The sequence below is a fragment of the Anticarsia gemmatalis genome, chromosome 18, assembly GCF_050436995.1.
Source record: "Anticarsia gemmatalis isolate Benzon Research Colony breed Stoneville strain chromosome 18, ilAntGemm2 primary, whole genome shotgun sequence".
NCBI classification, from domain to species: domain Eukaryota; kingdom Metazoa; phylum Arthropoda; class Insecta; order Lepidoptera; family Erebidae; genus Anticarsia; species Anticarsia gemmatalis.
In genome coordinates, this window is record NC_134762.1 from 3,521,713 (window position 1) to 3,544,770 (window position 23,058).

General features: G+C 32.8%; 1 protein-coding gene across 1 annotated transcript; it reads left to right on the forward strand.

Moving 5' to 3' along the window:
* The first annotated feature begins 991 nt into the window (after window positions 1–991).
* On the forward strand, window positions 992–23,058 carry LOC142980635 (uncharacterized). Its single transcript, XM_076126130.1, has 2 exons — window positions 992–1,735; window positions 20,549–23,058. The coding sequence occupies exons 1-2, from the start codon at window positions 1,249–1,251 to the stop codon at window positions 20,602–20,604; spliced, it is 543 nt and encodes a 180-aa protein (XP_075982245.1). The 5' UTR covers window positions 992–1,248; the 3' UTR covers window positions 20,605–23,058.

The following is a 23,058-nucleotide window of genomic DNA, read 5'->3' on the forward strand; positions in this document are numbered from 1 at the left end:
TCGATTAGCTTTAAAAAGTTAAGGTGTGTTGCCTAAAGCTGTTGGTAAATACCACTCTGCTATCAAAATTCTAGTTATTACAAATAACTCTGTGGCATTGCAGAGTTAACGTTGTATATTGGATCTTAACAATATCACGCGGACAAACGTTTTTAAATCTGTCAAAGATTAAAGTGAAAATGCAGTAACTGACAAAATGTTCTAGGCACGTAATGATTCAGAAACCTTGAAACAGGAATTTATACTTACAGTTTAAACGACATTCCGACTCGTGTGATATGTCAAAGTAATCAGAACCGAAAGAAACTAATTATTGAAGAAATACTTATTTACTGAATAGTTAAAATATTAAGTAGATACAAATATGTACCATCGGCGAAGAAGCAAAATTGTTTGATAATATTATCACTAACAATGTACTACATAAATATCATAGAAGTTTTTTTCACAATTAAGCTTGCTCCCGATTAATTATAGAAATTTACAGAAGGCCAAGGTCTCACTACCACACTACAATCATTTAATTTCTATAAAACGTATTTTTTCTGTTGTGCATAAGAATGAATAAATATCGATTTTACCTGTGACTTTTAGTACAGCCCACCAGTCGTTAAATGCAAAACCCGAAACATTTTACAAATACCATCTGACATTTTACAAAAAAGTTCACCTTGAAATTGAACTCGGACCTCGAAAATACTTAACCCATTACAGCAGACTACATTATTATTAAAAATAGAATTGTTCTAATGTCCACTTTATCTACCATGCGGCGATAAGACGTCACGTATGTCCATAAATAAATCACGCGGGAATTCTATCACCTATCCGAAAGGTAACAACATTCATAGTAAAATTTGCAATAATGGCGTTTCTTCCCCTTTAAGACTCCACCTGTTATGTTCCCTATACAAAAAGCGTCCTTGCTTCCATTGTTAAAGGTTTGCGCGCCAAGTGACTGCCAAAATCGGCGCACGCGGCGATGCGCGGGAAAACATCGAGCGTCAGTCGATGTCGAGGAGAGCGCGCGCGCACACGCAGCCACGCTACACTTTATAGGTTAGAATTGGCGCGTCCGCGTCCGCCAGGTGCGATCCGTTCCCCCGCTCTAACCCACCGCCGCACCTATCCTCCCTCTCGCCTCGCTACCTGCGGACAACAGCTGTTTTCTCTCGGGAGATTAGTCAGATGTTTCTCGCGAACCAGTCAGTGCTCACCTGACGCGCGTTACGGTTATCGGTATCAGCTATGGCAGCCGGAGGACGTACACCCAAGCAGAGGAGGTTCGAGATGTCAGCAGGGATGGCGCTCAGGGCATCCAACACCCCAAGAAGGAGACGCGGGAGCTGCAAGTGTTTATTCGGGGCGCCGGACAGGGACGAGACGAGGCGGCTAATGGCCGAGCAGTACGCAAGGGAGAGGAAGCGCTTCATCAGACGCTTCAATTTCGACATTGAGACAGAATGCACGTACAAATCTGCGAAGTTGGATTCACCGGTGAAGTTCTGTGAGGAAGACAAGGAGAATTCTGAGAGCCCGGTGCGGATGGCGACCGACGCGCTGGCGTGTGTTGGGAACACGGACTTGAGGGTGCTGGGCTCACCTTCGCGTCGAAGTGCTGCTGGCAGTTCAGCCAGCTCACCCCGCACCCCGCGCACCCCACGAACACCCCGTGCGTCGCGAACCCCGCGCACCCCCCGCACCCCCGCGTCCAGGAGACAGCTGCAAATGACAGGTTAGTACATTTGTTTCAAAAATTTAAACCGCAGTTACTTTGTCAGAAGGCAACGTTAATAAGGCAATTTTTCATGATGTTATTTATAATCCTGAGTACCTGTGTCAATCTTGGTCCGTCGTCTCATTTAGTATTCAGCCGCCGTCTTGCATAATGCACCGGCGAAGAGTTGATCACTGCATTTTTATTTTATGAGGCCATGTTTGCAGAGTGCATCATAATTGTGAAATATGGGCCAGGCTCGTCTTATCTGGTACAAATTGTTCAAACATGGAATAGCAAATATTGATAGCAATTGACTATACTATTTAGAAAGAGCTTCTGCCTTACGTCTGTAAAGATATTATAGAAATATTAATAAATTCCGTAGTTAGCCCACAGTCCTGCGATACATTTTAATGTTCTTGGCGTAATGCCAGTACATTTTCTGCCTAAGTAATAATGCCAATATTTTGCATACCGAGTAAAATATTCGTCGTCTGTCACAGCAATAACAATGGAAATAACTTCTAAGAAGCAAAACAATGTAGTATTTATTGTTTTAATGTTTCTTTATAATTTAAATTTACGGTGAAAGTAATTGATCGAGTTGGGAATACTTGAAATCTCGTTGGTCCACTTTCAACATTCCCTCGTATCTTGTATCTGAAACATGTCACCCTTAATTAGTAATATCGACCTTTTGTACATAACAATTAGTGTTAATTTTTACTAACATATAGACATAATCTATTTTCTCATATCAAAACATACATTATCACATTTTTACAAGATGTTTTTATGTAATTGTTGCTAACTGATAAAAAAGCGTATAAAACACATTGATATCAATTTCAATTAGTTTTTAAATTATTTTCACGTGCAGTTTAGGGTTAAACTTGACTAAAAATCCAATAAAAGTGATATTTACCTATGTTCATCAACAAAACAATTAACAAATTTTGATTATATTATAACATAATATCAAACCACACGAGAGGGCACAAGATACAAACTTAAAGACAGGTTAACGACCTCTTAGCATCAAACCATAGGTCAAGTATACAAACATGCTTACATAATAATAATAGTTATTTAAACAGTATTTTATCATTACAAAGAATATTTACTCAGGTGTTAAAAAGTATTATAAAGACTTACTTTAATCAAAAACAAAACATTTTTTTACTAAAATATATTTTTTGCGTATGGGAAATTCTCTCTACGTAATAGGAGCATTGACTTGCTTTCATTTATTCTAGACATCCCCAATTAAAACCAACATATTTTTACATTAATAACAATAGTTTTCCTTCCAAAATATTAGCGTCGCTGGGGAGGGATTTTCCTGCAATCAATTATGAAAAAATAAAGCAGTCTTTAAAAGTATCCATTATAGCACAGTAGCTTCTGCCTGTGATTTCATCCGCTGTAAAAAGATTTCCCGGGGTAAAAAGTAACCTATGTGTTAATTTCATACAGGAAAAAAAAATAAAAATTACTAGGTATCTTGCAAAATGTCTATCTATTTTCCCTTTACTGCTATATCTACTACGTATATTAAATGTATATATGTATGTATATTATACCCAAACGGGTTGTGCGCACGCGGCGACTACCGACACGTTTTGCGACACGTGACCTAACTATCCACTATCTACAGTTAGATATTGGTACCCGTCCTGAAAAATACATAGAAAAAATATTTACTTTATTTATTTCTACATTTTAAATATCTCCGGTGAAGATATTTTGAAGTGTCCTTAATTTACATGTGTTAGTAATTTTTTTTATATTGTGCTATCGTTACGTCGAATTTCGTGTAGATCGCTTCAGCCATTTAGCCGTGAAAGCGTGAAAAAACAGCGTAATATTAATCTATAATGACAGTATTATAAGAAATATTGTAATTATAGATTGATGAGTTTTTGATAAAATTGCTTCTACTTATTATAGTTAAGTACTAAAGTACTATGTTTTTATAATAGTCTTTACTAAACTAGTTTAGTTAACACTTAAACGGCTCGCTTCTCGTAAAACTTCACAATTATTATATAATAGACTTAAAATATATATTTTATACAATATACAGCATGTTTTTTAAACCTCACTTTACTTACGGGCTATTATTACAATGGAATCAAGGCCTAAACCTTCCTTAATAATGTAATTTCGGGAGGTCTTCTCTCGTCATGAGGGAGGCTTGTCCAGCAGTGGGACATTGAAGGGTTAAATTTATTTACTCATTAAAAGAGCCATTGTCATGGCTTCTTAAATACTATGACAAAATATACTAAGATATAGTTGAAGGAAGAGGTTGTCATTGTAGAAAATTTTCATAATTTGTCAAAAAGACACACCTAATAATATACAGTACTTAAAAACTAGTTTTTCCATGACTAATAGAAACAAACACAGGCATCTATACATTCTATACTGTTTTATAATCGTACTATGACTCACTAGACTCAGTACAAAATGCTCTCAACTTAATACATCTTGAGTAGGCGGTACCATTCTCCTGGTTGTAAAGTTTACTATTATATCCCTTTACTGGTTTTGTAGGAATCACTCGGTTTAAATAGTGAGTCATTTAAAGACTGTATATTGCAGTAATTAATTGAGTTTAATTGTATCTTTAGTTTATATTGCTTGAAATAAATTAAAAAGGTATGAGTGCTCCCTTTTCTTTCCTATAGTTAACGACGTCTTATATATTTTAAGAGATCCAGTGAGTTGGCCCACGATTTAGCTTACAAAGACTTAAAAAAAATGACATAATGAAGTTAATGAAATTATGATAATTCAACAAATATTTCTTCATAAATTTTTAGACCGTGTACTATACTTTAACTCTTAGACGAACTTGCAACTAACAAAACTTAAAGCATAGGTCAATGAACTATCAGTAAGAAAATAAGAATTTGAAAAAAACATCCTCAAGTCCTCGATTCCAAAATTCGAACCTTCACCCAAAGAGTACCGGCCACCATTTTTTAAATTATAAAATACAATGTAACTGAGGAGTTTTTATATAAAAGTAGTGTAAGCATTTACAAAACAGTCACGGCTCGCTGGTTCCGGGGTATGTGAGGATGTCGGGAGCACGTCCACATCCAGTGAGCTTGCCCTTCACCTCTATAAGGACAAATCCTGGGAACTGATGCTATCGGGGAACAAATTAGCTCTTTGAAAGAATAGGCTATTACGTTTTGATGAAGACTTTAATTATTGTAATGTTTTAAGTGTGATAAGGTTTTATAGCGAGGTTTCTATACATCTGTGGAATAAATGGCGTCATTTTGTACTCTAATACTTTGATATTTTTTTAAGGAGTTTCTCTTTATTTACCTTCTATTTTCACAATCTTGAGTCTGATCAACAAAAAATATTTTTTATTTAATAAAATTAAATAAAAAACGAGTCGAATAAGATTCCTTGAAATAAAATTATAAAAAAACTAAGTAACTATAATATCAGACACGAATCTAAAAATTTAAACTTGAAATAAAGACATATTTAATATGAAAGCTCAAATAAAAAAGCCCGCCTTTGAAATTAAAATCTTTGACAATAAGCCATAAGTACATACCCCAATACAATTTTATTGTACCCAAAAGAAATTGCGCAGCACTCTCAAATTACGTAACCAGATCCTCAGGTCTATGACCATAACAGTGTTTATCAAGAACATAATCTTACATTGATCAGAGATTCGAGTCATGGCTTTGCGATCCATGGTGTGAGGTCAAAGACCCCTTACGTCATCTAAGCCCCGAGTTTTTTGTTTCCAATTTCGAGCTACCATCCTTTCAAAGTTTATTATTTTCCTTACAAAATTCGACCTTAATGCTTTGTGATAAGGGTGTGGTGAAATGATGAATCGATAATAACTCTAATTTTAATTACAAAGGAATCATTGAGAATTTAATAAACGTGACTATCTATTTAGGTTTGCCTTTTCTGACTCATTTCGTTATACAAAATCAACTAGTATTTATTTAAGGGTTTGCAGTAAAACACACCTCGTCCTTGTTGAATTCCTTAAAAATATTTTTTACACAAAACGATTTGATACATAAGAAATCACGAAAAGGTTTTGCTTTTCTATATAATTAAAATAGATGTTTGAGATAAGTTTAATAACTAGTAACCATAGATATCGATTTCTGTTAAAGAAAATCACATTCAGAATTCCATTTACTTGATTACATAATAACAATGTTTCACATACCAACTATAATTAAATCTTTAAAAATCCAGTGGCAAAACCGAACGCCCGAAGCGTGTTTTAAAAGCCCTCCTTAAACCATCGCCCGAGGCTTAAGATAGATACATAAGTACCAATTTGAACTTATAATTGAACTCCGATACAAACCGAAGATTGAACAAGCAAACTAAGGTTGTTAACCCTGGTTACCAAATATAATTGCTCCTTTATCTCTAGTAAGCTGTTTAAATAGAAACAGACATGCGACTAAAAGTCGTGAACGATTAGTCGCAGGGCTGAGTACGTGAGAGTTTTGTAGGGCTTTGTAATTTGGTTAGAATGCTTTTGAATGCACGTGTATGTAATTCCTAATATGATACCATGTTGTGTGTAGTTTGATTCTTGCCTATTTCAAGAGACATTTTCTAGACATGTTCAATTCATTCTTGCGTCATATGGCAGATTCTCAGATTTGGAAAATACGAAAATACAATCAGATCCGAAAAATTTACAAAAATACTAGGATACTCAGTACAGACTGTACTTAAGAATGAATAAAATACAATAAAATGCAATAGTAAGACCTTTAGACACAATATTAACAGGACTTTTTTAAATCTTTAAACAATGCAGTTAGATTTTATGCAGTATGATTTTGTGTAGTAATTTTTCATGCTAACTGTACCTAGGTTGAAGCCCAAATATTAATAAAGCTAGCCAACTGGCCAGCCTGACCACAGACTAGTCACGAATTTGTCTAGACTATAGACCCATTGTTTATGACTGTGAGTTATTGTGTTCCATCCTGGTTATTTGCATTATGGCTTTATCATAGTTTTTGTGTGGTTTGAAGAAAATTGACGCATATTACGATGAAAAACTCTTTTTTTATTCGTGCGACGTTTGACAAAATTGATGACATTGGTTTTAGCAAAATGCTAATTTAATAAATACCTTATAAGTGTACATGTAGTCAAGACAAGTTACATCATTGATATTTTACACGTTATAAAATTATTTACCTCATTTGAAGAAAATATTTACAAGCAAATTTGTTTGCCAAGCCTGTATGAACATAAACTCCTACAAATAAGAATTTAGAATTAAAAATCTTGATTGTTTTTCATTTTTCTATTTATTGAATAAAATTATTTTTTCAAAACGAATTGAACCAGTAAACTTAAAATTTCGGACACTAATGCTTTTGATTAAAATAGATTGAATAAAACTGTACAGTGTACAACACGGTTCAATGTGGTCTAATACGTGGGCGGAAACCAATAGGCTATAATATTTTAATCGTAGACACTTAAAATGGCCACGTTTTAGTCTAGATGTTGGAACGGAAGCTAGTCTTAAAAATGTCGTAAGATGTTTTTTATATGTAGATTTAATCTGCAGTGCGTTGAACCTTATATGGTTTAGTATTTGTTCTTTCTATATTATTATAAGTTGGCTTTAAACATAAAGATTAGTTTTGGTCAGTGTACCTGTAAATAAGGTCTTTGCCAATGTACCTACCTGAAGATAGTGAGCTAGGATCTAGGGCTTTCGAATCAATAACAAAGGAGAATTAAAAAGTTTTGTGTTTTCTGAAGTTTCATCCCTCGATTCTGCATTTTTAAAATAATCATTCGAAGTACTTGTAAAAAACTTTATCAAAAATTTTTAAGGTACGAAAAATAAATGCATATATGTACGTAAAAGCTTCAAAAAACAAACTTACAAAAACACAATCGCAATGTGACTGATCGATCACCTAAATAACCTAAATATAGCAGTGCAATGATAAACATTAATAACTTGAGATTTAAAGGAAAAAGAGTCAATATTTACCATCGATAACGTCATAGTAGGTTAAACCATAGACTTAGGGCTGACATGACAAAAAAAAATAAAGAACACACTTTTAAAAGTGCAGTCGAACATTTTCGAACGAAGAAAAAAAAGAAGACGCTTTTGACGTTTAAAAAAAAATTAACCCTTCATTGCCGCGGTAATTTATTTCCATGATTATTATGTCATTAATTTTTTTAATTTATTTTTTTAATATTTTATTTCTATCTATTTTAATGGTGTGAACGCGCAATAGTATCAAATTGTATGTTTTTCTGTTATCTTTTACGTGTGTTGACAACCATAAATGGTTGTGTAGTTGTTCAAATAAACATATTGATGTTTACTGGGTGCGGCTACTTGACCTCAATTGCTTGCTAAAAGTATGTAGGTACGAGTTTAGGTCACACCATCGCATATGCGCCGTAATTTTTTTATGTTTTTGTAGAAATTATTGATAATGCTGGTTTTAATGCCATGGCAACTTGTATCGGTTATCTTTTAACTTTTCATGGCTACTAATCGGATTTTACGTACTTTTATGTGTTTTGAGACTGGCTTTAGACTAAATAAATATCTTCTTTTCGATTAGACATTCGTTCAGTGAGTTCAATTATTATGTAGTTCTAATTTGTATAGATTCCCAAATCAGAGCGTAGGTACCTTAAATTTCATTGATAAGTATACAATTACAAAAGTCTTTATTATTACGATTTGCGTATAAGTCACTTAAATAAGCTTTCGCTTAAGCGATTTCTTCAGTCTTTTCGATTTCTCATTTAAACCTTAACGACTACTAATTAAAGTTTGTTAAAAGATAAACATTAAACTTACTTTCAAAAGTAGCCGTTATGCCATTTACTATTGTCGTTAAAATTACATCACTCCATTATCTCATTCCTTGTATGAGCAGGCTTCATTATTCAACCACAAGACACCTGTTTGCACATGTTGCTATATCTGACTCATCATGTAAAAAATACTTTCTTAAAGTTAGATCATCGCTTTGAGAGTTTCACGTGTTTGAGTTCACGTGTCATGGTTGCCCATGGTGTTTTCTTATTGGACAAAAGCCATTTATAAAAAAATATATGTGTGTTTTTTTTCTTGGGACTTTTTTGAGCACTTACTACTACTAAAGTTAGATGTGTCATTGTTTCTTATTTCACTTTGAAATATATCTTTCTGATGTCATATGGTTTACTCGCTGTGTCAAAAAATTGCTGCGTCTTTTGCTTTAAGAACGATATTTGAATATTTCATTTAAAAAAACGGTTGAATGTTAACATAGAACGAAGAAACGGTTTTTTTTTAACTTCTCTCCACGTTGAACAAGTAATTGTGTTTCACGTTATACATGTACACTTGTACACTGAACACCTTGCGTAAGATTCCATCGCGTCATATATTTCGTTAACCTTACAAAAAGAGCTTCGAATTCCTATAAAATACGAAACGTCGATGTTATCGAGAATGCACACAAAAAGCTTTGAGAAATTCGAGTACAATAGAACAATATAAGGAAGTCTGCTACTAGACGAATAAGTATTTGTTTGTCGTACATCGACGGGCGACGTTTTAAGGGCAATATTGGGTGCCACGGGAAGTGATGTCACAGCGATTGTGTTTGAACTTGACCCTCTGTCACAAAACTTTAAATAGATCACCAAAACTGTCATCATCGCGTTTTATTATCTATGGGAAAGAAATTCATGATTATAGAATCTTATTCTTATGAAGCAATAGAACATTTTGTTTAGTACTTGATTGCAATTATGGGTGGAGGCCATTTTGATGTTCGTAAAAGGAAGTCAGTTCTGCAAAAGTATTTAAGAGCTAATCTAATTTTGTCACGTGCGCGGCTTATATAAAGTGCATATCCTCATGCTTCCGTGTTATCCAGACTTAAACAAAGTATCCCATTTCATAACATTGTTATCTCTTCAACTTTAAATATAATTGATGAGCAGCATTTTATCAAAACTATTGGTTTTACCTAACAAAAACGTATGGACGGTCTTCATTAACTAACCATTCCAAGTTAACATTTCATCTTACATATGTATATAAAATACATTTCCCGTAGGTATTTGAGGATGCCTAAAAAACTTCCCTTGCTTTATTCAGATCCATACAATTTTTCATTACTTATGTAATTACTTCCAATCCCAAATTAAATATACTTTCACCCCAAAACAGTTCCGTTCTTTCGCCTTTAGTCAACGATTGGTTACTCCTTCCACTTTCGACCGTTAAATTTCAAAAAGCTTTCCCATCTTCAATAATAAGAATGAAGCATTAAAATTCTGTGGTCACGTCAACCAGAACAGCGCATAGCGTGACGACCCTACGCAACCGGAGCAACCAACCGTGCCCTATGGGAGCACTTGTCTATAGTATTATTATTCCCTATTATTATCTGTGGACCTGGTCACTGATCCACCCGCATTTGAGGGTTATGTTTAAGTTTCATTTGAATTTCGAATGTTTGAGTTCGGGGCAAAGGTTAACTCGTGTTCTATAGATAATTTTGTTACTTTTTAAGTTAATGATTTAAGAATGAGAATAGGAGCCAATTTCATCAATTAAATTGTAAATGAATATTTTTGAACATGTGAAGTTACTATGAAATTTGTTTAAAATTCATAGTGCCTATAACCATATAAAAAAGTTAAGAAAATAATTATTAAGTCATAACTCAAAATCAAAATGGACGAACATAAGTAAAACAACATCGGCAGTAAATCAAAACCAAATTTTAAATTCACGTAGTGATACTAATAAAATCCTATTTGTCTAGACTGTAGTAATAAAACAATCTGCACTGAACAATGCACCTTATTTACTTGAACATAAAGTTTAAATTACATTGTTGTATATGTATTGTAAACTATTAAGTTCTATTAGATATACATTGCGCTATTATAATGGATGGACTGGTCACGTGACGTGTGTAGAAGTGCAATGAACTAGATCGTTATGTCATTGTAGGTAACCTTATGTGTAGTTTTAAAAGTTTCAAAATATACTGACTGTATAGTTTGAATTGTCTGATTATAGTAGTCCATAGAACACAAGACGTATAGCCGATAAGGTACCAGGTTCGATTACCAAGTAGGGCTGTTGCGTTTACTCAATTTATTTTAGTGTTAATAGTATTTTAGTTAGTAAGTAATATTTGGCAGTAAGGGGACTTAAGTCATAAACGGCGAAAGGCGTGTGTGTTTCGGCACAGCTCTGCTCACACCATCGAGTATAACCGACGTAAAGTTAATTATAAAAAGAGAGGCTCATAAAATACATTTAACTCAATAAACTAAGTTTAAGAACCATACTTATCTACCTACTACTTTCTTGGACCATTAACTTTCGGTTGAAATATCCGACATCCGTCGTTGACTCGAAATATGCATGACTTCTGAAGAATATATTATATATTATACATATTATAAAGCTGAAGAGTTTGTTTGTTTGTTTGTTTGTTTGTTTGAACGCGCTAATCTCGGGAACTACTGGTCCGATTTGAATAATTCTTTCAGTGTTAGATAGCCCATTTATCGAGGAAGGCTATAGGCTATATATCATCACGCTACGACCAATAGGAGCAGAGTACCAGTGAAAAATGTTACAAAAACGGGGAAAAATATGATTGTCTTATGTGACGCAAGCGAAGTTGCGCGGGTCAGCTAGTATATTATACATTCAGCAATTTGACAGAGGTTTCCGTGCCTATGATTATACCCTAAAGGACATAGCGTGATGTATCGTTTTGATGTAAGGGCCAAGTCACAGCGAAAGCTTTGACACGCGACGCAGAAATAAATTTAAAAAAATAAGAGTATTGTCTTTAGGATTAAAAACGATTGTTTTTTTAATGGGCCTTATAGTTGGCTTAATGAATAAACTAGTATTTAAACATTGAGAGATATCCTTTGTTCATACTGCAAGTCGACAAATTGTTATTTGAGCTTGATTTTCACTTCGAGCTTTCCGTGGATATATTTTCAGGATTTTTTTATAAGAAAAGAAAAATATTTATCTACAAATAATTCTAGCAAATATAAAAGCACAAACATGGCATTGTCATCCGCCATTGATAGTAACGCAAATATTCAAGTAAATCCAATAATTCAAAGTTGACCAAAATCACGTTCAAAGTTTCCGTTTCAAAGATACATAAATACAAAAGACTAACAGGCAATACAAAATTAAAAATTACGATTCAAACGTAAACGTAGTGAACGGGACTTAAATTAACATCGCCTGACCTTACTCTTTCAGTGTGCTTTAACCCTAAAGGCACAGCAATTTTACGGGCGCATAACGTGCACCAATTTTGAACTGCAATTTTAAAGGCACGCGGCCACTTGGGTATCGACATTTCATATTGATATTATTCAGTTTAAATCTGACTTACATTATTGCTATAAAAATAATTATTATGCCGGCTGAAGCGTAATTTTCATATATGAAATGTAATAATTTTTGTCAATATATAAAGTTTTATTTAAAAAGATATTTTGTCCCTTCTGGGTTCAATTTTCTATAACAATTTGTGTAATTATGGGTCGATATTTGTAAAACAAACTTAGTAGTACAATCCATTTTTATAGGAGAAATCTACAAGACTTTTATATGAATGATAATTTTATAGAACTTTGGTAGTAAAAATCATTTTTTCCCATATCTACTAAACAATAAGCATAACTATATATTCATTTATAACCAAGTCGTTTCATTACAAAACGCTTGGCTAAAGATAATAATTACACAATCCACTTATCACTGAACCAAACGGACAGGGCTAAGGGTCTGACCTTTTGCATGAGGCTCGTGGTGAAAGGTATTGTCGTGGGTTCGACGCCCGGCCGTGCCCTGATAACTATCGGTTTCCTTGTTTATTCGATAACATACAATGACTGTACGCTGAGAACACACGACTTTCATTTACATATATAAATGAACCTGTGTTTCGAAACTACCAGTTACGGTTATCCCACAACTGGGCAAAATTATTCCGTTTGGTTTCATTTACTACTTGTAAGCCAAGCTCCTTCGTGGCTAGTGGTGGCTATCTTACATACATAGATTTCTTGTACGAGTCAAAAATAAATATTTTTTTTACACAATTTTAGCTTTATCATTATGCATATTTCTCCCTCGTTCGGGAGTAGACCCTTGCCCAGCCGTGGGACGATCGAGACTAATAAAAACAGGGTAAATTTTTAGTCAATTTTCCATCGCTTTTAACTCGCTGATTGCAGTGACTTTTATCTTATATCAAGTCTGACGCAAATATAAATTAATCACGCCTTCTTCCCATAGGGGTAGACAGAAACCAGAGAAATATTGTGTCGAATATTTACAACAATAAAAAAATAACCATTAGTAATCCATTTTCATGCCTAAAAGGAGTGCCTGCTCGCATTCCCCATTAGCCATGGCTACGGAAGGTCTAGTTAAGACGATTTTCAACGGTTCATTCGATCGAATTAAAGATTATGAGTACGTCTGATACCGTATGAGATAAACGACGGTCTATTTTAATGAATATTATAAAGGTTGTACATACATTTTAACATTACTTTTTACGCGTATATTAAAGAGGTTCACTTTATGCCTATATTATCCCATGTGTTAATAGACATTCTGTTTGATCACTGGATTTCAATGTGGGAAAAGTTCTTGTGAGTATCCGATCCATCTTTTCAGTTAAACACAGGGAAAAAATATGACATTTAAACGACATTTTTAGGCTTTATAAGAAATCAAGGTTTCTCAATAGGCGTTTGATTAAAAAACACGAGGAACGCACGCAACAATCAAATTTTAATGTCATGGGATTTTTATACTTTACAGTCTTTAGTGCTCAGTATCAACCGAGCCAAGACATACACAAAATATGTATTTCGAAACAAATTAAAAACTTTTTTTTAACAACGCGTTTCAACAAAATTGTATCTTATATTCCGTATTTTACAAACATACCAACAAAAGACGCCTTATATTAACCTCCACCATATTTTATTCCCCCCATACATTACAAAGTAAATAATCAACTACAAAATAACAAGTCCTTCGTCAACCCAAATTCCAAAAGAAAGTCGAAATCGTCCACTGAATCATTATTACAAACTCTTACCAAGAACTCAAGCATTTTGTTTACCAACACGCGAAACTTTGTAAGGCTCCATACAACTCCATAACGGTATCACGGGTTAATAACCTACTTTGTATGTATGTATAAATTCGCGAGGATAAAACTGGTATTGCCTAGTAAAAAAAATATAGATAGCCTGTTTGGTGTGTTTTTTTTTACGTGGCAGGATGTCACTAATCTTTGAATTTGACATGTTTAAATGTTAAATTTAATTGCGAACTGTAGCCGATTTTAACTATAGTTAATTTTTTACCCACTTAATAAGTAATTTTACCGTGTCTTTTTTATAATCCGCGATTGTCCCATTGCTGGTCAAGGGTCTACTCCCGAATGAGGGAGAGGTTAAGCCACCTAAGTTAAGAGTTTTAGTCCACCACGCTGGGTAAGTGCGGGTTGGGGACTTTGCATGCCTACAAGTAACTTAATTTAAAATAATATCTATTGTAACCAACGACGTAACTAAAAAACATTTTTTTTAGTACAATTTAGTTTTACAAACAAGTCTTAATTAAAACAGCATGCATATTATATAAATGTACGAATACAGTTACAATTTACTCACAAATTTCTTATATGTATCATTTAACTTAAACAACATAAAGTTTAGTGTGAGAATCACAAAGTCTCACGCTTCAAAATTAATAAATTTGCCAATTATCTCAAATGTTATAAACATATTAAAATGCAATTTAATTAGTAGTTATAATACTTGATAAAACTGTGTGAAGAACGGATCCGTATTTTCCCATTGCGATTTCAAGTCGCTTAATAAAATAATGAGTTTATTATAAGATAATAAAATGTACATACAAAATATCTCGCCTGTTATACCCGAAGTCGCAATTTCATTTCTTCATTATATTACAATTTTATGAAATTTAGTTAAAAATTACACTAAAAGTGTAATGCAATATTGTGTTAATTCTTCAGTGATTTTAACATAAATATACTGCTAACTGAAAAATCTTACAAATTATATAAACGGACGCAAATTTAAAAAAGAGTATATTGATTCTATCTTCTCCTATTTTAAACATAATTAATTACCTACTGTAAACCTATTTCAAATCAAGCGATTTTAATATAGTAGGTATTATATCAATATTTTTGTTCCTGTAAAGCTACGAACTGTTTTTTTGCTTTATTCAATACAAACATTACTATGGTTACTACGAACTAGGAAGTAAATAAAATGCACCGCTTTACGCGTAGTGCAGTGTGCACTAGAAATAGGTCAACTTGTACTTAACACGAGAAACCTGTTTCTAGGAGACCTAACAGAGTACTAAGTCCTAAGTCTTGCTGTTTATGTGATAAAGAACCTATATTTCTATACTTAAAATACACTTTTTTGATCGGTGAAATGAAGGAAGGCTTTCAAATACTTTGTACGAAGTTTACAAAATTAAGTATGGCTGAAATTTAGCAGGGTGATTTTGCAAAGACATTATAATCATTTTGGGAAAAGACATATTATTATAGTACCCTTAGTATTTGTACAGACTTCTTGTTAAAAATAATATTTATAGAGTGGCTTTAGGACATAATCTTGAAACGTAGTAATTAAAGAGATGAGTAAAATTTTGTACGAACTTTTGAAAAACGGAGTTATTTCAGTACAAGGTTTAGTATTTCATATGAAGTTAATTGCTATATCCGTTACATAATAAAGGGGATAAAACATAATTCCCGGGTGCGGGATATAATAAACTGTTACTGGGTTTTCCTGTTCGGGAATTCTTCGAAGCGGCTCCCTAATTTTTATTGAGAACTCTCAAACAATGTCTGGACTCCGAACCAGGAGTTAATAATTTATTATTGTTATTTGCCATGGAGGTTAAAGCCATTTTATTTTACGATTTACTGTGTGTAGTATGTTAAGGTGGTCTCCAAGCCAGTACTAGTGTGTCGGGGGGTCGTGGTCTCTATTCCCACACGGAACAAATATTTGATACAGATAGTTGTTTCAAGTCTAGTTGTACTTTGATTCCGTTCTATGTATGTTTGTAAAAGAGCAATTCTTGGTGCGGGAATTGTCTTTATTATTTAAAAATAAAAACTAATAACCCCGTTTCATGAGAATATAAGAGACTTATTCAAACAAATAAACAGCTCTGAATATTACGAATCAGAAATTCTCGTCTTTTATAATAATGGTAAAGAGAGCCAACAATAATTATACTACTTAACAATAAAATTCTGTTTAATTATTTCCCACAGAAAAACGCAATTAACTGGAATCGAATGCATGATCCGCGGTCGTTTACATTATCAGTTCACCCATCTAATTGTAAATCTTTCTTTACGACGATACATATTTTATTACTGTCCCTTTTTACACAATATATCAATGATGTTCTCAGTAATTCGGCTGCGAGTAACCAATGTTTGGGAATTCAAAGCCCTTCGAAGAAATCGACAAAACATTGCCAGTCTGTAAAATTCCAAAAAATATATAATGCACTCTCTTAAACGTACTCTAACTAACTCTGTACTTCGATACATATTTCGAAAGTATCGAATCGCATTGCTGTCAAAAAAATTAAAGTTTCGACTTGAATAATATTTCCATTAGATATTACTTTGAGTGTATTTTCATTTTAGTAATTAATTAAACCTTTATTGTATTCTTTCTAGATTTATTGATAAAGTAATCTTGGTTTCACTATGCATTTCATCTTAATAAATTATGAAAAATGTAAAAAAAGGTTTATAGTTTATTTTATTATATACACCAGTATATAATTGGAAAAAGAAAAAAAACTATCTTATTTATAACCAACTAAAAAGCATAATTAACATTGAATTAAACATAATTAAAAAAGCATTCATATATTATATTACAGCAAGTATTCTGCCGATCCCCATCTTACCACCTGGCGTGAAGGCTTTAAAACAATTTATTATAGTCCCAATCGTCGCTATGTTTTATTTTTTAAGTTTTTGCACGGAAACAGGATGCAGGCCCAATTAGCAGCCGTCTTATTTAATTATCAACACGATTTTACTGCTAAAATTATGACATAATTATTTTATTAAAATTAGAACTTAAATTGACATTGATTGCTAGATTAACTATAGAACCTAACGACAGAATGAAAATAAAATAAATATGAGGTCGGGGAAAAGTCTTTTCGCATTATAGTATGTATGAACTTGTAATAAAATCTTTTCTCTACACAAAAAAGCTAGATATTTGGGTACCTCACGAGCTCACTGAAAGAAACCTAATGAACCGTGTACTCATTTGTGATTCTTGAAGCCAAAGAGATTTACAAGTTCATACATACTATAATGCGAAAAGACTATTTCCCCGACCTAATAATATGTTCATGAGAATTAAATCGGCATTACATCATACTTTAATTTTCGCTGCAAGGAAGAAGATCCCGGCTGTTGTTACTTTACCACGAGCTCCAGAAAGTATTCTTTACAATGTTCCCTTTCTCAAATAAAAAGAATCCAACTTTAACACAATCCCACCGAGGTTGGAACGGTACTTTTGTCATACATCTCTTTCACAACCAAAGATGAGACACCATAAATATGTATGTTGAAAATGTTTCCTTTTACGTAAAAGGTACGGACCTTATAATATAAACAATGACACGAGTAAACCACGGTTTCTTTGTAGTATAAAAAAGGGAACGGTATTGTAGGGTCATCATCCTTAAGTTCGTGTGTTTTGTTTGAGATCAGCGCTGTAGTGCCTTCTTCAGTATTTTAGACTAGCTGTCCGACTTTGCATGCCTTCAAGTTTGATCTCTCAGAAAAAAGTACCACTACACTGGATCCCAGGTCTTCGACTCTCTACTTCCTAAATTAAACAGTCATTTGTTTAGCTGTGCTCTAATTTATAACATGATGTGAACGAGGCAAGGGAAGTTTGTAATGATCGTACCAAGTGGCGTTCTTTAGTGTTGACAATAATACAATAAATAGCCTACAAATTCACTATAGCAGCGTGTGCTCTATTCTCAATGCAAATTGTGTGTCTATTTTTTTATTTAATATCAATTTAACCTTATTAAATGGAAAGCTCTCCTCATAGTTTTCATTGTATAAGTAGGTAGAAAAACTATGAAAATAATCTCCACACAGTAAAAAGCATTGTTATCGAATCAAAATCCCCAAAAACTATTCAAAACTGATCTTATTCCTAAATACTCAAACAAAATGATCGTTCTCTTAATTGGTGTTGCTACCCCACTGCGTAACCCAGGTAGCAGTCTCAAGTCAATAAATACAACGCTGTATCCTTCCTTCATAGTTTTTTTTACCTTTTTTCCATCCGTGTCAGCCACCATAACCTGTTTTTATTTGCAACTAGTGCCATCTCTTTCTTACGCTTAGATCCTTGTATCTTTTTTTGGTCACTTCACACTTTAGTTTTATCTGGCCGTCGGATTGTAGCAATTGGTTGTATGGAATTAAAACAGCGTATTTCAAGTAACAGATGTCAGTCTTACGCCCTTTTTGAAATTGGTTAATTGAAAATTGTTCTAATAAAAAAAGACTACCTGTTTTTAATTGTGTTTGTAGTGTATTGTTTAAAATAATTTATGTTAATGAAGTCTCGAAGAACAATAAATCATATTTATTGCCTCTAATAACTCTTTTAAGTGAATATTAGAAACTCATTATTTGTGTAGGTAGATATCTTAAATGTTTTGTGTAAACGATCTCTCTTTGCTACTGAATTTAATGTCCAATTATTTTCTATTTGGTTTAACAAATCATTATGACGTGGTTTTCAATTACAGTAAGACAAAAAGATTTTCATTTGAAGTTTACTGAAAAAATAACCTCTTATTTCTTGTAGATTATAGAATATTATAAAAATCGGTTCAGCATTTTAGCCTTAAAACAACACAGAAGTAAAGCTTTTCATACTCACAATATTAGCATGAATTCTTAACAATTTGATGACATTCGTTATACCACTATTGTCAAGTTGGTACTATAACCCCTGTCCACAAAATAGAACACCATGAAATTGAACAACAAAATACACTTGACAACTAACTTACCTACCTATACATTTTCTTAACCAACAGAATAAAAAAAGCCGCAGTACTTTACTTCAAAAACCTTCTTATAAAATCATTCATTGAAATAACTTTGTAGATATTTCTCACAATAAGATACGTAATTCTATAGTTAACGCGTTGCGTAACGTAATACAATAGACTATAGACAGGTATCAGCACCGCGAGAAGTCTCCCTTGAAATTGACACTGCCGGTAGCTTCAGAGATCGGACACCTACTGTATTTGTTTAGAAATGAGTGTAACAGTAGGAGGCAACAAATATTTTGTCCAATAATCACTACTCAGTACATTTAAGAAAGAAAATTGGGACCGTGAGAATGTTGCCATTTCTCAAAAATGTCTTGGATGGTGGTAGGGCTACTTTGAAATGGGACAATGTGAGGCCGAAATGTACCCAGAACTGACTACTTTTAAATGAGGACAATTAAATGGGAGACCGAAATCTATGCACTGGAGTAAATAGTCCTATGAGAATCTTTTGAGTATCGCAGCAGGGGTTAATAGTATGCTACTCATTTAGATTTTAAAAGTACTAAGTATCTTCTGCGCATTTGGCTAGTTAGGACAGACAATCCTCCGTCGTCGAATATCGGCTAGGAACCAGAAAATGTTGCACCAGTAAACTAAACCTTTTATAGGTTTTCCAAAAGGTACTATTAAAGCGATGATTATTACCTACATATAAAAGTAAAAATTAAAAGTATTATTTTCGTTTGGGAGGAGACCCTTGCCCTGCAGTAGGACAGATATGGGATATTAAGAAAAAAAAAACCAAAAAATTATCATGAAAAAATAAAGGTATATTTTTCATAACATATCAACTTTCACGTTGCATGTTTATAATCAATTATAATATCTTATTAACTAACGCGAACATGCAACGCGAAATGTGTGCATGCCACCATTAATTCCCGTTTCATGTATGATTGAAAATGTATTCCAAAGGTATGTAGGTATAATGGAATGTTATATGTACATAAACTGTATGTTTTGTTGATATCACTATTCTAATATTCTTGTATCGTAAGTCGGCACTACTAAATGGCATTTGTACCACCTGGCCAGCATTCTGATAGCATTGTGAGCCTTCAATAACGGTCCTTTAGAAGCACCAAGTTCACACGACGTGACGCATACCTAAATAAATAATGTTTATGTATTTATATGTATTATGTAGTAACAGTCCCGTTGAAGATTGTGTGGAATTCTTCAAATGCCAGTGTATTTTGATTAAATATTTTTCACTTGATTTAACAGTAAATGAAAACGTGGTGAGAAAATCATACATGCCTAAAATTCTTTAACACAGTTTTTCAAGAAATGCAAAGCTCTCTACTTGTAGACAGCATGGTGGACTAACTATTTGTAGAAGGACAAAATCCATGCCCTGCATTGAGACAGAATACTATAATTTGGCCACATAATAATATTATTTTGTACCATAGTAATAATTCTATGTTTATACTTAGTGCAGAAGGTCTCTCTTTAAACAATCGCAACATATCTCCTCCAATTTAATATAACCATAATTTTATATTAATGGCTTTATTAATTTTTTATTTTTTCTTTGTTTACAGATTACTGGACGTTAAGAAAACACGCGGATGCTGCGTCGAGCGACAAAGAAAATTAGTTTAATCTATTAATAAATTATGTAGTTTAAAAGTTCAACTTATGTAAAGAACGTCTTATAAATTATTACAAATCAATTTAATACGTATTTATGTAAATTAAAAATGTATTTAGGTGCCTCGTGTTCCTATAATAGGAAAAAAATATTCCCATTATAGGAATTTTGGTTATGATTATTAAGAAAAAAATGTGTAATTTTTTGAAAGTGTAAATTACTTTTTGGATGTGTAGAGGCTAAAATTATTTTTGAAAATTATTAGAACTAATTTTATTTTAGTATATTTTCTAAGATTCCAAGGGAATTAAAGTATTTGGTTTAAATGAAGTTCTTACAATATTTGTAAATACCTCGAATGTATAAAACACCTTAGTTTTTGGTGTTTATCAATTCTGAAAGATCTCTAAGAAATTGATATATTGTGCTACGCCAAATATAAACTTATGTAATAAATCAAAGTAAGTTTTTCTAGTAAATGTAATTATCTTAATACTTAAATTATATAAAAACTGTAAAAATATAAAAGGTTTGTAATTTTATGCAATATTTAGATAAGACTTCATTGTTAATATACCATTTCGGGATACATTTTCCCAAGTGGAATTTTCCCGGATATTTGTTATATCTGCCCAATAGATGGCAGTAGATTCGCTAATAGCAAGAACGCCGAGATTCTATCTTAAAGGTACCAATAATTATAGTTTTCAAAATATTGCATTAAAAATACACCTTTTATAGAAAACAATCTATCAACAGCTGTAAACCTATCAATTCTGGGTCCCCAAAGTGTAATTACCCCATAGTTATCAGAATACTTACACAATGAAATTCTGATTTCTATGGCCTACCTTCAAAAATGAACAAGCGTTAAGTTAAATTAAGTTCCTTAAACAAAGGTTGTTAAACAATTCTTCTATGTAAAATATTGTAAATGTAACAGTTACTTAAGTTAATAATTACTTATTGTTTTCAAAAGTGTGGGATGTAACTACCTCGACGATTAATAACTCAAGCATGCCATTGATATGTTGATCAAAATATTTTAAGGCCTAGGAATCCATGCAGCTATTATCGATTGGGTTTTTTTAGTCAGGAACTAGGCAGGGTACGCGTTCTTACGTAGATCCGCCATATTTCTGAATAAGGAAATTGAAATTATCCGATGTTAGGTAAAGAAAAGTAGGTTTCAAACATCTGATAGTAACTGTTTTAATGCTGATTATTTGACACTTTAACCTTAATAATTAGTCTAATAAAATTTAATAGAGACACTGAAAAAGTTTGTAAAATCTTGTTTTACCAAAATACAGCCTATTTCAATAAACCATCTCCAAATATAAGCTACAAATATTTGGTTATTAGACAACATTCATTATTTCTAAAAATAAAATTGTAAAGTTTTAGATTTTTTGAATTTCGCCGCCAAACAAAGGAAGATTTATATTCAAAAATCAATAAGTTACGCCATTTTTGATCTAATCGATGGTTTGCTTGAAGTTTGATTGTCTTAACTCCACGCTATTTTCATTTCGATACACTTATAACCATGTAACATGTTAGTTAGGCTCTTTTACTACATCCAGATATTATTACTAAGACAAAAGGAATATTTCGAAACTAGTTGTGGCCTATAGCAGCGCTTACACTTGCTTGTTGAAGCACACTGCAAAAGAACTACATTACAACTTGGTTCTTAGTATGAATTGATCATAACATTGTGTAAAGTATTCTACCGGGTCACGTCGGCATCTATAAAATTGGCTACATATTTTTATTTTTAATCTTATATTCTGTGGCTAATGTAATAGTTTAATAGGATCAAGTTTTCCTGTTCAAATTCTTAGAATCGGTCCGGATGTGGTTTCCTTAATAGTGGTTTGGTAGAATCAGACGTTTTTTTAGCAAGCTACGCTTCAATTTTTACTGACCGGGAGGAGGTGGGAATTGAATAGGACTCATGATTTTGTTGGGCTACACAAGAATTACAGTCTTTAAAAATCTAACAGGTTGTACACACAAATATTATTTTAATGTCTTATTAAACGCGAAACATGCTTGGATAAGTTATATTATGTTTTGTTAATTTCAATCAAGTTTGAAACTATCTGTGTGTAAAAAAGACAAAACACTATAACTTAATCGAGTTTACGAGAAGCCTATTATTAAGGCAGCTCGTTTACAATTTACATATTTTGTAATTTTATTAGAAAGTAGTAACAAAGAGCCTAACTAAATAAAATACCTGTGTCAATCGACAAATTAAAAAGTAAATCTTCATGTAGAATCTAGTCTATGATCTCTGCAATAATTGTCTATTAATATGGCCGCTATCAGCGGCACTCGCTTCCTATTATCTGTCCTTTAGTTATAAGTTTGTATTATAAGTAAAAGTTTTTTATTTAGTGACTAGTGACAAAATAAGTATTTTGTGTGTCCAAATAAATTAACTAATTGAAA

What these genes read in the sequence shown, in the direction of transcription:
- LOC142980635 (XM_076126130.1), top strand. Translation starts at nt 1,249, where the DNA reads ATGGCAGCCGGAGGACGTACACCCAAGCAGAGGAGGTTCGAGATGTCA. An exon ending in GAGACAGCTGCAAATGACAG is followed by an intron (nt 1,736 to 20,548) that starts GTTAGTACATTT and finishes CTTTGTTTACAG; the next exon opens with ATTACTGGACGTTAAGAAAA.